We start from the raw sequence: 16,817 nt of genomic DNA on the forward strand, positions 1-16,817 counted from the left end.
ATGATCGGTGACTGGTGACCGATGTCCGGTGATCAGACCGGACCGGTATAATATGACTGCGTCAGAATGGAAATATCTGGTGCAGACGAATTACCATCCACGAAGTCATCTAACTGATAATGTAAACCGGAAAACAACGGTATATTATCAGTATTGATAGGCACAAAGTGCCCAATGTAGTCATAGTGGAGAAATGAACACCTAAACCCGAAGCATGAAAGTTAAACGCAGTAGTGTTCCTATACAAATATGGTTCGGTGACTGCAACATGCGTCAATGCCATAAGGGAAACCAACACACGTGGAATGGAGACATGATATTCCGTAAAGGAATAAAATGAGGATCGTCGATATGACCAGTAGGTATGTTAACGCCTACGTGAGAAGTGGCTGGAAATAAGGTCTCCTAAAACAGTGTCTCCATGCGCGTTGACGTGATAGCTTACGAGCGTATCGACGCCGAGAACTGCTCAATGAAGGAGAGATGTGTTGCATGTCTATCCTGTTGTATCTATGGTGGCAGCTCGTTAACTATTATGAGTCCTTCGCCGAAGAATAGTTCAACAACAACAACAGCAACAACAACAACCACAATAGTCCGATGATGATGAACAACTTTTTCTTCTGACCGGTGAGGTGACCGGACCGGACCGGTGAGATGACCGGACCGGTGAGGTGACCGGACTGGTGAGATGACAGGACCTGACCGGCCGGTCAGACATCAATCGGTGCAGAGCCAAGCTACGTAATCAACGTCTTTGGTTACATACCGGTCATATCATGACCAGTGTTGTCACCGGATTATAACCGAAGTATGGCGGCTGCCATATGGTCAGACATTGGTCGATGTCCGTGACCAATGCCCTCGGGCAAAGACCGGCGTATGGGAACACAATATGGTCTGATGTTGACCGACTGTTTAACTTAATAAGCTCAGTACGGTGGCTATCTTGCCCGGTACCCGGTGACTGATGCTGCAACTTGTTTTATCCATAGTATGCGAAGTCACCGGGTATTTATCAAGTCTTGTATCTGTGACCATCATGTAGTTGATTATATAAAAACAAGAGCAAAACATTTTTCAACAATAAACTGGTCACAGACCTGATAATCATACGGCACATAAAATCATCATTGCCCATAATAAAAATAATTAACATTCTCTCAGTTATTATTGTAAAAGAGAAAGTCAATTGTATGTATAAAAACACTGCCTTAGATCATAAATTTAACAAAAGTTTAATTCAAAACAGCGGAAAAACAAGAGTTCCGCGGTCGAAGATGACCGCATTGAAGCCGGATTTTTGATTTAAATGACAGGAAAGTACCTTTCGTGTTTTTGTCAATGCAATACTTAAATTACTGAAATATTGTTCAAAGGTCAAAATGAAATGTAAGTACTTTTCAAGGCATGAGCAAACCTTGTGTTATGTTTTGAATGCATGCATATACATGAACAACAATAACATTTAAGGTCACAAATATGAACTTGAATTGACAATTAGGAAAGTTTGATCTCAATTTTTTTATTAGCAAATTAGTAACATATTGTTTGAAGTTTCCATGAATTTCATTATCAAATGTAAGAAAATAAACTTAGATGAAATAATACATAATAATAATAATAATAAACAGTGACCTTGACCTTCAAATGAATGACATTGAAATGAGCAGTGGTGATCTTCTAGTACTGGCCAACCTTTATGTCAAGTTTGAAGACTCTAGGTACAAGCATACCAAAGTTATAACATGGAATAAGAACTTTAACATTTTTACCTACCAAAGTTATAAGAACTTTAACATTTTTACATTCAAGGTCACAGTGACCTTGACCTTAGAATGAATGACCTTGAAATGACCAGTGGTCATCTAAGTGTGCTTGCAAACCTTCATGTCAAGTTTGAAGACTCTATGTCCAAGCATACCAAAGTTATAACAATTTTAACATTTTAACATTTAAGGTCACAGTGACCTTGACCTTCAAATGAATGACATTGAAATGACCAGTGGTCATCTTCTAGTACTGGCCAATCTTTATTTCAAGTTTGAAGACTCTAGGTACAAGCATACCAAAGTTATAACATGAAATAAGAACTTTAACATTTTTACATTCAAGTTCACGGTGACCTTGACCTTCAAATGAATGACCTTGAAATGTCCAGTGGTTACTTACTAGTTCTGGCCAACCTTCATGTCAAGTTTCAAGACTCTAGGTCCAAGCATACCAAAGTTATAACAACTTTAACATTTTTACATTCAAGGTCACAGTGACCTTGACCTTCAAATGAATGACCTTGAAATGTCCAGTGGTTACTTACTAGTTCTGGCCAACCTTCATGTCAAGTTTCAAGACTCTAGGTCCAAGCATACCAAAGTTATAACAACTTTAACATTTTTATATTGAAGGTCACAGTGACCTTCACCTTCAAATGAATGACCTTGAAATGACCAGTGGTCATCTGTTAATCCTGGCCAACCTTCATGTCAAGTTTGAAGACTCTAGGTCCAAGCATACCAAAGTTATACCATGAAATAAGAACTTTAACATTTTTACATTCAAGGTCACAGTGACCTTGACCTTCAAATGAATGACCTTGAAATGACCAGTGGTTACTAACTAGTTATGGCCAACCTTCATGTCAAGTTTCAAGACTCTAGGTCCAAGCATACCAAAGTTATAACAACTTTAACATTTTTTATATTGAAGGTCACAGTGACCTTGACCTTCAAATGAATGACCTTGAAATGACCAGTGGTCATCTGTTAATCCTGGCCAACCTTCATGTCAAGTTTGAAGACTCTAGGTCCAAGCATACCAAAGTTATACCATGAAATAAGAACTTTAACATTTTCGAGCACGCCGCCACCCCGCCCGCCCGCCCGCCCCCCCCGCCCGCCCGACAACATCAATCTATAAGCCGAGATTTTTTCGAAAAAAATCCGGCTAATAAAATGACCATCAATTAGTATGTCATACAGAACGTTAAAGTCATTATTGCACACAATGTCAAATGATAAACAATCTGTCAATGAATTAGAAGAACACGCTTTGCACGATCTCATAATACATTAGAAGAACACGCATTGCACGTTCTCGCAATGTATTAGAAGAGCACGTTTTGCACATGCTCGTTCGCACCTGAAAACACCCAGCATGGTAAAAACAAGAGATTGCCAAGCAATATGGTCCCCTACCGGCTCCACCATTGTCAGAAATTCCACCATTGTCAGATTATTATTTTTTTTTTATTTGCTGCCATAGCAACCAGAATATTTTTTGACAAAGGAGCAAAATGAAATGACGTGCATAATGTCCATATTGCCATCTATCCATGTTTCAAGTTTCATGAAAAAATATGAAGAATTTTTAAAGTTATCGCAGGATCCAGAAAACCACCATTTTCAGCAGTATTTCTAGTCTATTCGTTGCCATAGCAACCAGAATTTTTGACATAGGAACACAATCAAATGACGTGCATAATGTCCATATTGCCATCTATCCATGTTTCACGTTTCATGAAAAAATATTAAGAACTTGTTAAGTTATCGCAGGATCCAGAAACTTGTGACGGACAGACTGACAGACAGACTGACAGACAGACAGACTGACGGAGCACAAACCATAAGTCCCCATCGGTAAAACCGGTAGGGGACAATAAACCATTATTCAATAAAAGCAAGCATGGCTTACCTTTACAAATGAAACAAAAGTCCATTAAATCCACATAAATTAATGCGAATGCAATATGGTCCCCTACCGGTGAAACTCCACCATTGTCAGTATTTTTTTGTATTTTTTTAAATATTTGTTGCCATAGCAACCAGAATTTTTGACGTAGAAACAAAATGAAATGACGTGCATAATCTCCATATTGCCATCTATCCATGTTTTAAGTTTCATGAAAAAATATGAAGAACTTTTAAAGTTATCGCAGGATCCAGAAAAGTGTGACGGACTGACAGACAGACTGACATGACAGACAGACTGAGTGCAAACCATAAGTCCCCTCCAGTTTCACCGGTAGGGGACAAAAAGATAAATAGCACAATTTATCAATTCAAAACCCCAATCAACCAAGTGAAATAAATTGAAAAACAATTTTCAATTCAGAGCCGTAAAAGACACGTATACACCTGGTCGATCCGGAAAGAATATTGAGGGTTGGTTACCGGTTTTTGCCTAGGTTGCATTGCACTATGTTTAACCTGGCCTGTATAACGGTATGGAGGTGGTCGATTCCCAGTTAAAATTCCGGATGAGTTAATTCCCCTTGGAAAGGAGAACGCTATGAGATAGTAGGTAACGTATTTATGACAAAGAAAAAAGGCTAACAATCACCATGACAATATATTCTGCCTTATGTCGGAGCATGAATGACTGTTGTTATAATTAATTTTAGCTAATATTTATGTATTTGTATACACAAATACGTACCAAAAGTTAAATAAAACAAGACTATTGCCAAACAATATATGTCCCCTACCGGCTTCACCATTGTCAGAATTTTTTTTCTTTTTTTTTTGTTTGTTGCCAAAGCAACCAGAATGTTTGACGTAAGATGAAAATGAAATGACATGCATAATGTCCATATTGCCATCTATCCATTTTTCAAGTTTCATGAACAAATATGAAGAACTTATAAAGTTATCGCAGGATCCAGAAAAGTGTGCAGGATCCACCATTTTCAGCAGTATTTCTAGTCTTTTTGTTGCCATAGCAACCAGAATTCTTGATGTAAGAACAAAATGAAATAACGTGCATAATCTCCATATTGCCACCTGTCAAAGTTTCATGAAAAAATATGAAGAACTTCAAAAGTAATCGCAGGATCCAGAAAAGTGTGACAGACTGACGGACACACAAAGCGAAAACCATAAGTCCGGTGAAACCGGTAGGGGACAATAAAACAAATAATATAGTAATGTGTACTTAAAAAAAATCTTCTGCCATGTTCTTCCGACCATCTTTTTTATGTACTACATAGACTTGGACATATTTTAGTAGCTGGTGTTAACAAAAATCAAAATTCTCCAAAGAGTTAAGTAACTTAAAAGTCTGAACTTTATCTGCACAGGTAGTGAATTTAACTGTAAGTACAAATCTGGACCATGAAAGGCAATGGCAATCTTCACATCATACAAAAAAAATAGAATTCAGCAAAATAAGTGGGCAAGTGTTCATATGATTTTCAATATTGATATATCTAATTCTGTTAAAAAATTAGGTTTGAAAATAATATTAAACAAGATGTGTTTGTGAAACACTATGTCCCGCATATATTTGACCTTTGACCTTGAAGGATGACCTTGACCTTGACCTTTCACCACTCAAAATGTGCAGCTCCATGAGATGCACATGCATGCCAAATATTAAGTTGCGATCTTAAATATTGCAAAAATGTATATTAAATGAGCAATTTTGACCCATATATTTGACCTTTGACCTTGAAGGATGACCTTGACCTTTCACCGCTCAAAATGTGAAGCTTCATGAGATACACATGCATGCCAAATAGGAAGTTGCTATCTTCAATTTTGCAAAAATTATGGCAAATGTTAAAGTTTAACGCAAACCAACAAACCAACAGACAGGGCAAAAACAATATGTCCCCCAGTATTGATGGGGGACATAAAATTAAAAATCTTAAAAATATCTGGAACTCTGTCAATACCTTTATTACTAAGCACAACACGTCATACCTATTCACTACTTAATGATGCTTATTGTTAGCTTTGGTAATGTACATTCTAAAATGCGTGAACATGATTATTATAACAAAATGATCACCTTAGAAAAAATCTTTAGAAATTTCTAAAGATAACAAGACTATTGCCAAGCAATATATGTCCCCTACCGGCTCCACCATTGTCAGAAATTCCACCATTGTCAGAATTATTTTTTTAAAATTTATTTCCATAGCAACCATAATTTTTGACGTAGGAACAAAATGAAATGATGTGCATAATGTCCATATTGCCATCTATTCATGTTTCAAGTTTCATGAAAAATATGAAGAACTTTTAAAGTTATCACAGGATCCAGAAAACTACCATTTTCAGCAGTATTTTTAGTCAATTTGTTGCCATAGCAACCAGAATTTTTGACGTAGGATCAAAATGAAATGATGTGCATAATGTCCATATTACCATCTATCCATGTTTCACGTTTCATGAAAGAAAAAAGAAGAACTTATAAAGTTATCGCAGGATCTAGAAAAGTGTGACAGACAGACAGACAGACTCACAGACGCACAGAGCGAAAACCGTAAGTCCCCTCCGGTGAAACCGGCAGGGGACAATAACCAAATTCTTTTACCATAATTAATCCAAGTCATAACAAAGTCAAAGGCTATCCCATACCTTCAATTAGAGACACAGGTTAAGCTTCCATGCACTTACTCCACTGTATCCTGAGATGTCTTCGAAGTATCGGAACCACTGTCCCCGTTCGTCCTTCAGCTCGTCAAACTCATCAACGATCTCGACGTCGCCACGCTTGCGGGACTTGACCTTGCGCTCCTTGAGGATCAGGTTGTGCTGGATCTTCTTGAATCTCAGCTTCAGGTGGTTGTCTGACTTACTCTGGTGGTACTGGAACGCCTCATAGATCAGCAGGCCGTCGTCACTACGGGCCTGTCGGGAATGGCCAATATCGCAATCAATAAATCAATTACTATTCCACTTGTCTTCAACATGAACATCATTCATGAATTTTATGCAAAATATGGCAGATAAGTAGGCTGTCGTCACTTTCAGCATGTGTCCGTAATGGGCATGTGGAATAACTGTGCTACATTGGGCCATGCTCTGCGAAAAGGGGGCTTAATGCATGTGCGTAAAGTGTCATCCCAGATAAGCCTGTGCAGTCCACACAGGCTAATCAGGGACGACACTTTCCGCTTTCATGATATTTTTTGTTTCAAATGAAGTCTCTTCTTAGCAAAAATCTAGTTGAGGCGACACTTACGCACATGCATTAACCCTGTTTTCTCAGAGCACAGCCCAATTAGTAAGTCTCAAAGTTGGGATAAATGAGTTTTTAGAGGCCAAGAATGGCTTTAAGGGGGTTAATTCTGTGCCGAACATTTCAAAATGAATTCAGGGACATTGCCAATATATCAATCAATAAATCAATGAGTATTCCACAAGTCTTCAACAAAGAACATCTAACATAGATGTAAGCAAAAAAATGAAAAAATATTCGAGTAACACATGCTTCATATCTTACATATATTTATTTTTTGGCTGTATACACATTATGATTGTGTGCTTTTTTTACCATTAACACCAAGAAATCAAACTTATACACTAAAGTGCGGATTGTGCTGACATTTTACCAGTAGATATCATCAAGATATTATCAAGACCAGTTTACTGGTGGCTCTTTGACAGGCATGCAGTTGAGTGCTTACCAGCAGATAGGGTCTGGACTTCCTGTGGCCCAGCCCCACCATGAGTATCTCCACGATGTTGGAGAAGTTGTCAGGCTGCCCCTTGTCCTGGGCCTGGTTTGAACTGGAACATGCACAGGCACACAATCATGGCAATGGTAGATACAAATACCTGGACCAGTATTTACAGAATAATTCAAAGACTTAAGAATAGACTTAAGACCTAGAAAAATACGTTCGGAGCTTGAATATATACAATCTTAAGAGAAACTTGAATATATACAATCTTAAAAGAAGCTTGAATATATACAATCTTGAGAGGAGCTTGAATATATACAATCTTAAGAGGAGCTTGAATATATACAATCTTAAGAGGAGCTTGAATATATACAATCTTAAGAGAAGCTTGAATATATACAATCTTAAGAGGAGCTTGAATATATACAATCTTAAGAGGAGCTTGAATTTACACAATCTTAAGAGAAGCTTCAATATATACAATCTTAAGAGGAGTTTGAATATAAACAATCTTAAGAGGAGCTTGAATATATACAATCTTAAGAGGGAGCTTCAATATATACAATCTTAAAAGGAGCTTGAATATATACAATCTTAAGAGGAGCTTGAATTTATGCAATCTTAAAAGGAGCTTCAATATATACAATCTTCAGAGAAGCTTGAATATATGCAATCTTAAGAAGATCTTGAATATATACAATCTTAAGAGGAGCTTGAATATATACAATCTTAAGAGGAGCTTCAATATATACAATCTTAAGAGGAGCTTGAATAAAAGGAGTTTGAATATAAACAATCTTAAGATGAGCTTGAATATATACATTAAGAGAAGCTTGAATATATACAATCTTAAGAGGAGCTTCAATATATACAATCTTAAGAGGAGCTTGAATATATACAATCTAAAGAGGAGCTTCAATATATACAATCTTAAGAGGAGCTTATATATATATATACAATCTTAAGAGGAGCTTGAATATATACATTCTAAGGAGGAGCTTCAGTATATACAATCTTAAGAGGAGCTTGAATATAAACGATCTTAAGAGGAGCTTGAATTTATACAATCTTAAGAGGAGCTTCAACATATACAATCTTAAGAGGAGCTTCAATATATACAATCTTAAGAGGAGCTTCAATATATACAATCTTAAGAGGAGCTTCAATATATACAATCTTAAGAGGAGCTTTAATATATACAATCTTAAGAGGAGCTTCAATATATACAATCTTAAGAGAAGCTTGAATATATACAATCTTAAGAGGAGCTTCAATATATACAATCTTTTAAGCTTGAATATATACAATCTTAATAGGAGCTTGAATAAGAGGAGCTTCAATATATACAATCTTAAGAGGAGCTTGAATATATACAATCTTAAGAGGAGCTTGAATATATACAATCTTAAGAAGAGCTTGAATATATACAATCTTAAGAGAAGTTTCAATATATACAATCTTAAGAGGAGCTTGAATATATACAATCTTAAGAGGTGCTTGAATTTATACAATCTTAAGAGAAGCTTGAATATATACAATCTTAAGAGGAGCTTCAATATATACAATCTTAAGAGGAGCTTCAATATATACAATCTTAAGAGAAGCTTGAATATATACAATCTTAAGAGGAGCTTCAATATATACAATCTTTTAAGCTTGAATATATACAATCTTAATAGGAGCTTGAATAAGAGGAGCTTCAATATATACAATCTTAAGAGGAGCTTGAATATATACAATCTTAAGAGGAGCTTGAATATATACAATCTTAAGAAGAGCTTGAATATATACAATCTTAAGAGAAGTTTCAATATATACAATCTGAAGAGGAGCTTCAATATATACAATCTTAAGAGGTGTTTGAATTTATACAATCTTAAGAGGAGCTTCAATATATACAATCTTAAGAGGAGCTTGAATTTATACAATCTTAAGAGAAGCTTCAATTTATACAATCTTAAGAGAAGATTCAATATATACAATCTTAAGAGAAGCTTGAATATAAACAATCTTAAGAGGAGCTCCAATATATACAATCTTAAGAAACGCTTGAATATATACAATCTTAAGAAACGCTTGAATATATACAATCTTAAGAGGAGCTTGAATATATACAATCTTAAGAGGAGCTTCAATATATACAATCTAAAAATTCCATGTCATATTTAACTGTATTATACTATAAGAAAATCACAGTTTAAAGAATATTCTATATGTTTTTACTTAAGCCTATTGATTGGCAAATGCGGGACCAGGCTCTGTAAAAAAAAATGTCTAACGTTAATAAAATCTGTAAAGTCTAAAGCTGTTTTGTGCAAAGGTCTGCGGGTATATTTTATAATACTTAAAGAAATATTGCTAAGAGTAATTTTGTTTGAAGGAAAAAACCCGAACTACATTAAATATATTCAATAACTGCTGTACTGTCTGGATATTCACCTAGACCTCATATACTGAAATTATATGAGCCTAGCACTGAGAAAATGTGTATAATTAAAGCCCCACCAAACAATACAATTAAAGCTGAGAGTGTCGTCCCTGATAAGCCTATGCTGAATTCACAGGTTAGTCTGGGACAACACTACCCAATGTAATTAAGCCCTGTTTTCCCAGAGTGAGGCTTATATCTACCTAGATGCTTTAACATCAAGCTGCAGTGAGTCCACAAGGACCTTCTGTCCTATTGGGAAAGTCTTCACGTAGTAGCAGATCTTGAAGTCGGGAACACTCACGATTTCCAAGGAACCATTCTCCCGGCACACGGTGAGCCAGTAGGTCGTCTTTACCTCCTTCTTTACTGGCCCCTTCCTGAACAAACACAGATATAAGTGTCTTTGGTATGGACATCTCAGTTTAGATTTATTTTTTGCCATGTTAATGTCACTGGTACATAAATCTTTGTTTTGATGTGTGTGTGTGTGTACCATTTTACATTTGAAAGGATGCATTATTTTCCTTTTTAACAATCATAATTCTTTTGCTCATCACTTGAAATGTCCTACTTGATCATATAATATGAGGATTTTCTAACAAAATTCAAACCATTCAACTAATTTATTCATAGTGTCATAATATAATATTTTGTTGTTGTTCAGACTTTACAAGTATCTTGATGACAGGAAATCTCAGGTAAAAATGTAGGGAAACATATCTGTAAACTTGTGTTAACAAGGCAATGGATGATAATGCATATTGTTTCAATCAAATATTTAAAAGATTTCATAAAAGCTATCCATAGTTGTCCCCCAATATTGTGTTACTGTTCTAGAAAGGAGTTTTCCTATCTTCTGAGCCCAGTAACCATTTCAAAACATTATTTTTTATTTAACAGTCCAATCACACAAAAAGCATAGTGTGTTTTGCAGTTTGAGCCAATGGAATTTTGTTAAATATTTGCTGCCCTTTTACATATAGATATAAGCAGTGCTTTGAGAAAACTTGGCTTAATGCATGTGGGTATCACCATAAATTAGCCTGTATAGTCTCCATCGGCTTATCAAGGAAAACCCTATTCACTCTTATAGATTTTTTTGTTTAAAAAAGCATCTTATAAACGAAAATCCAGTTTAGGCAGAAAGTGTTATCCCTGATTAGCCTGCACACCTGCATTAATGATGGTTCTCTACAAGCGTAGCTTATATACATATATGGAGACTAAATGATTTTGAGCCCAGAAACCAGTTAAAAAAACAAAAATGTTTATACATGCATAAAATCATACTCAAAGAACAGTGTAAGTATTTTTCATACCTGGTTTTCATCTCCTTGCGTACGCTGGCGTTCACTGAGGTGTCCATCCCGGACGTCTCCCCATCCCCATACAGCAGCTCATCCTCATCATCAACCGTGCTACACAGTGGAACGTGGAATTAATTTATTATATATACCCTTTCCCACTCAGAAGCAAAGTCACAATTGCTATATGCAACAAGCATAAAAGCAGACCAGCCCGCAAGTAACTCGCAGTCTGTTCAGGTTTTATGCTGTTTGCTATTACTCAGTATCTTAGGGTTGAAAATAAAGCCTTAAAACTATAAATTATCATCAATTATTACATGAAAAATGCACAATATCCATGTCAGATCAAGAACGTGAAAGAGTAGTTTCTAAATTGTAAAATAAAGTATGAATTGTAATTGCAGCACATGTTGTCTTTTCAAGTATGAATCAAACTAATTTTTTCATTCAGATGTTCATAAATGAACACTTGGGCTTACACAAATGACGTTTAGTCCATTCCCAACAGACCATATCTATAAATGAAACAACTCACAATCACTAACTTGTAAATTAACACAGTATGAAGTAACTAGATTTATCCCATCATCAGACGTGCATTGTCAAAATAAACCACTGTGGAATAAATTTTCCTGTATTTCTGCACTGCTGAAATATAGCTGTCACGCGCGGCAGAGAATGGTCATATTACTCGGAATCAACTATAAAGTAATCATTTTTAGTAAAATCAAATCAAATTCAACAAAACAAACAATTCGATACCAAGATGTAATATATTTTTAACACATAATGCAACTCAAAAAGCAAAAAAACATTATTTACAAATATTAAGTGCACGTACACTTGACGTCATAATTAGCACGTCATACGACACAATGCATGTTCTTTCACGCTAAAGCTGCAGTTGTTAAGTGTTTTTTTTTCATTATTTCTTAAAAATCGGGGACATAGAGGTATGATAAACAGAAAAACAGGTTAGTTACTGATCTTTTTGTAATGTATTAGGCTCGGCACGATTAAAATAATGAAACAATGTTTGCTTAAAATAGCTTTGGGATTTTCCGTGTAGTTCGATTTTCCTATTCTATTTTTAAAGAAATAATTTACGACTTAGAAAATTGATGGGATAAATCGAATACTAGGTCAGTGCCGAATAAAGCAAAGTTTATTTTGCTCGGTACAATAAATCTGAACCACTCGCCGAGGCTCGTGCTTCAGATTTTCTAAGCCTCGCAAAATTAACTTTGCTTTATTTGGCACTGACCTAGTATTCTCTATATATTAAATTATTGAAAAGGATGAACACTCAAATTATGCAATACCCACTACACAGACCAAAGGGCCAGTCAACTTCAAACTGTTTGTCATTCTGAAGCACTGATAATTCATTACATATGCAACAAAACATTGGCTGATAAAATAACAATAAATAACGAGACTGCAATATATATCCCCTACCGGCTCCACCATTGTCAGATTTTTTATTTTTTTAAATATTTATTGCCAAAGCAACCAGAATTTTTGAAGTAGGAACAAAATGAAATTACGTGCATAATGTCCATATTGTCATCTATCCATATTTTAACTTTCATGAAAAAATATGAAGAACTTTTTAAGTTATCGCAGGATCCAGAACAGTGTGACAGACAGACTTACAGACAGACAGACTCACAGACAGACGCACAGAGCGCAAACCATAAGTCCCCTCTGGTGAAACCGGTAGGGGACAAAAATGTTATTTTTAATGATCAATCCAAAAAGAAATGTTTAAGAAGATCCAAAAATCATATACTTTGATAGACAGATCATCTCTGCATAACCAAGCCTTTTAGTGTACCTGTTTTCCATGTTGAAGACTTTTTCTAGGGAGATGTTCATGTTTTCTCGCTTATCCGTCCTCGCCTCCTCCTCATCTACCTCTAATGGAGCTGTTGTAAACATCCCACTCTCATCCTTATATGCGCATATCGCCAGAATACGAGGTTTCTGTAGTGAACAACAACAACTACTAAATTTTATCTGTTAAACAACAAGAGCTGTCAGAGGACAGCGCGCTCGACTATTCGAGTGCTTGACAGTATAACGTAAACCATTATGGGGGAAATTGTTCATATTCAATAATTTATTAGACGATCTTTCAAAAATAAAAAAAGGAAAATAAAAACAAATTGGGGGGGGGGGGGAGGGGGGGTAGGGGGGGTTGAGAGGGGGGTATAATGTGGGGTGTGGTCATTTATTAGATGATCTTTCAAAAATAAAAAAAGGAAAAAAAATTTTTTTATTTATTTTGGGGGGGGGGGGGGGGGGCGCAGGGATTCTGGGTTGGGGCGTGGGATATTGTTTAGGTGGAATCCATTGTGGTATTCAGGTGTTGTTTTGTCAAAGTATTAATAAAATCTGATCATAAATAAAGAAGTTATGGCAATGTAACTAAAGTAATATGCAAATTGTAAATGGAAAAAGGCCCATTATTCTTACAAAATGCTTGCCATAATTCTTACAAAATGCTTGATACAGTTGTCTGCTCTTGTTTATAGATTGGGGTCATGTTGGTCAAGAAGTTTGCAAAATATGAAAGCAATATGTCAAGGGACATTGAAAATATTTGGGGTAGTACACAAACTTTAACATTTGCACGCTAATGCAGACGCCGGGGTGAGTAGGATAGCTCCACTATATATATTTCATATAAAATAGTCTAGCTGAAAACTGAAGACCCAATGACCACACTTCAAACAATTCTTAATACATTTTAATAATAGTTTAAGACCACTAAAAATTGACAACAGAACATAAAAGCTGCACTCACACTTGCAAGGAGAGGTTTATTGAGCACGAGCCTGGCGCCAGAAGCCTCCAGTTTGAGGGTGAGCATCATCACCATACCCTCCTCACTGGTGATAAGAATGTAGGGGTCTGCCACTGAGCAGTGCACTATGGGAGTGCCCATCTCAATAGGGATGTGCTGCAGCTGCTGTACTGGGAACACGAGACACACTGATCAGTTTCATGTGCTTATGAATGTACGTTTATATAAATGTCTTTTATATCTGGGCCTTGTATCACGAGCATATCTTAATAAAAGTTGATCATAACAGATTATAGCAGCCGCACTCACATTGGCTAGGAGGGATTTGCTGGGTACAGTCCTGGCCTGAGTTTGCTGTGCTTATGGATGTACATAAATGCCCTCTACATCTGGGCCCCTCTGCTCCAAGCTTAATGGACAGTTAACACTTTACCACTTAGATACGTATTTTTAGATATGTAGTCCCTTAGAAAGTTTAATTTTAATTGAAGGTCTTTTTTACTAGATTCAAGTTTGAAAGGTTTCATTTCCTACTCTTAGATACTGATGAGCAGCAAACAGCATAAAACCTGAACAGACTGCGAGTTTCTAATACGTATCTAAGTGGTTAAGGTTTAAATACGTATCTGGGGTCTGTTTCATCAACGATCGTACGACAAAATTAGAATACGAGACATATTTCAAAGAAGCATTTTAACTAAACACCAAAAAATAATACTATTATTTTTCTGTATATCTATTCATTTTATTGTTTTCTCACATATGGTTTATATTTTGAATGCATATTGATGAACAGCTTTTGTATTTTCAGTCTCCAAAATTTGGTCGTAAATTAAGATTGTCGTACGATCTTTGATGAAACGGCCCCCCGAGTGGTAAAGAGTTTTCCCAGAGCGCGGCTCATCTCTAGATGTCTAACCTCCATCAATCAGCCTGACCCCGCCTGAGGACACCTGCACGATGTATCGCCCGTCCCCTATGTTGCCTGCGTACACAGTGGCGGTCTGCGTGCTGAACCCACTGTGGTCCAGCTCCTGAATCTCCTGGCCTGTCTGCAGGATCTACACACATACAACAACACAGAAATATCTGAGTCACGTTCTGGGAAAATGGGGTTTAAAGTCTGCTAATTCTATTCTGTTCAACCAAAGAACTTGGTATTCACATTAAACACATTCTATTAAAACAACTATTTGCACATAACGAGAAATAACATGTCGTTATGTAATACTTTAGAAGAACATGGGAAAATCTGTAGTTTACTTCTGAACATTATTTAAGCATCCTTTTCTCAAACATATATACCTAAATACCTTCTCAACAAATCCTCTGCCAAATTTATTACAGCTATTGATCTTTATTTCCTAACAATGATTAAAACATTAACAGCTGCACCACAAGAGGAGAAACCTTATTGTTGTTGTTTTATTATGTTATTTTATTATTTATGGACACTAACAAACTCCCAAACAGTCTAAAACAATACAAAAAGATGCAACAAACATAAACAAATAAATATAAAACTGGGTCAGTAACCACCTTGAAACAAGAGCACCGCATAATGGATGCCACGCTCGGCTACGGGTGCAGTTTTGAATAAATGAAAGCTCAGTGAACTTGACCTTTGACCTAGTGACCCCAAAATGGGTGTGGCGTGTAGAACTCATCAAGGAGCATCTACATATCAAGTTTCAAAGTTGTAGGTGGAAGCACTTTGATTTTAGAGCCAATTTTAAGGTTTTAGCACGACACGGATGGCGGACGTCGGACGGCAGAGGTCGGATGACGAGCTGGCTATGACAATACCTCGGGTTTTCTCCGAAAACGATGAGCTAAAAATACATGCCAAGTGTTGAGCATTTAAACTTTATGGGGCTTCAAATATATTGGTTAAAACTTAAACTTGTCCCATGAAACCTGTCATCCACATGTCAGCACATACCATACTGAAGTAACAGGGGTGAAAGCCTTGAAAAGGTCAAAGCAAAGCATTAAGGATTTAACCCTTTCCCACTCAGAGGCAAAGTGAAAATGGCTTTGTGCAAACAGCATAAAACTTGAACAGCCTGCGAGTAACTCGCAGTCTGTTCAGATTTTATGCTGTTTGCTGCTCATTAGTATCTAAGGGTTGGAAATGAAGTCTTTAAAACTTGAATAAGAAAGGTCTTTAATCAAGTGTAACTTTCTAAGGGACTACAAGTGCCCTAAAAAACGTATCTAATTGGTATAGGATTAAACCAGTTTAATGGATCTACACACCTACTTTTTATGACTTTAAAGTTTTCCAATGACAAGCATCTTCCACATGTTAGCACAAACCATACTAACGTTACGGGTGTGTATAACTGCCTTGAAAAGGTGAATGAAATGAAATGAGAGTTTAAACCAGTTGAATAGAACTCATCAGTTTTTGGTTAATATAATAACGTTTCACTTGAGGTCAGCACATACCATACTGGAGTCTGAGCGTGTCAGTATGAGGAAGGCGTGTCCCCCTGTCTCCTCCCCCTCCTTGTTCTGCCCCTCTTCCTGGGGCGGGCCCATCACAGTCCACATGTTCATACAGCTGGGCAGCTCGAATGTGGTCACCACCTGCGGCCTGATACTCCTCTATAGAGACACACAGTTAAGATTATCATATGAGACGTGCTCTAGGAAAACCAGGCATGCGAGTAGAGTCCAAGATTGGCAGTCTGCACAGGCAAATCAGAAATGACAGTTTCGGCTAAAGTTGGCTTTTGGTTAAGAAAATACTTATTTAAACAAGATGTTTTTGTGAAACACTATGTCTCCCATATATTTGACCTTTGACCTTGAAGGATGACCTTGACCTTTCACCACTCAAAATAAGCCAGCTCCATG

At 36.5% G+C, this 16,817-nt stretch overlaps 1 protein-coding gene across 10 annotated transcripts in view; it reads right to left on the reverse strand.

Annotated features, from left to right (window-relative positions):
• Positions 1 to 16,817, reverse strand: part of LOC127844928 (cleavage and polyadenylation specificity factor subunit 1-like) — a 61,572-nt gene that overhangs the window by 19,451 nt on the left and 25,304 nt on the right. For all 10 annotated transcript variants that reach the window (XR_008032974.1, XM_052375481.1, XM_052375480.1 and 7 more), the window contains 8 exons: positions 16,407 to 16,565; positions 14,875 to 15,016; positions 13,956 to 14,125; positions 12,984 to 13,132; positions 11,159 to 11,257; positions 10,040 to 10,216; positions 7,412 to 7,514; positions 6,399 to 6,632 (listed from right to left, as the gene is read on the reverse strand). Coding sequence is in view for 9 of the 10 variants with exons in the window: in XM_052375481.1 (XP_052231441.1) it covers positions 6,399 to 6,632; positions 7,412 to 7,514; positions 10,040 to 10,216; positions 11,159 to 11,257; positions 12,984 to 13,132; positions 13,956 to 14,125; positions 14,875 to 15,016; positions 16,407 to 16,565 (1,233 nt within the window). In the remaining variant the exon portion in view is untranslated. The remainder of the gene's footprint in view (positions 1 to 6,398; positions 6,633 to 7,411; positions 7,515 to 10,039; positions 10,217 to 11,158; positions 11,258 to 12,983; positions 13,133 to 13,955; positions 14,126 to 14,874; positions 15,017 to 16,406; positions 16,566 to 16,817) is intronic.

Source organism: Dreissena polymorpha, chromosome 9, assembly GCF_020536995.1.
Source record: "Dreissena polymorpha isolate Duluth1 chromosome 9, UMN_Dpol_1.0, whole genome shotgun sequence".
Classification (NCBI taxonomy): Eukaryota; Metazoa; Mollusca; class Bivalvia; order Myida; family Dreissenidae; genus Dreissena; species Dreissena polymorpha.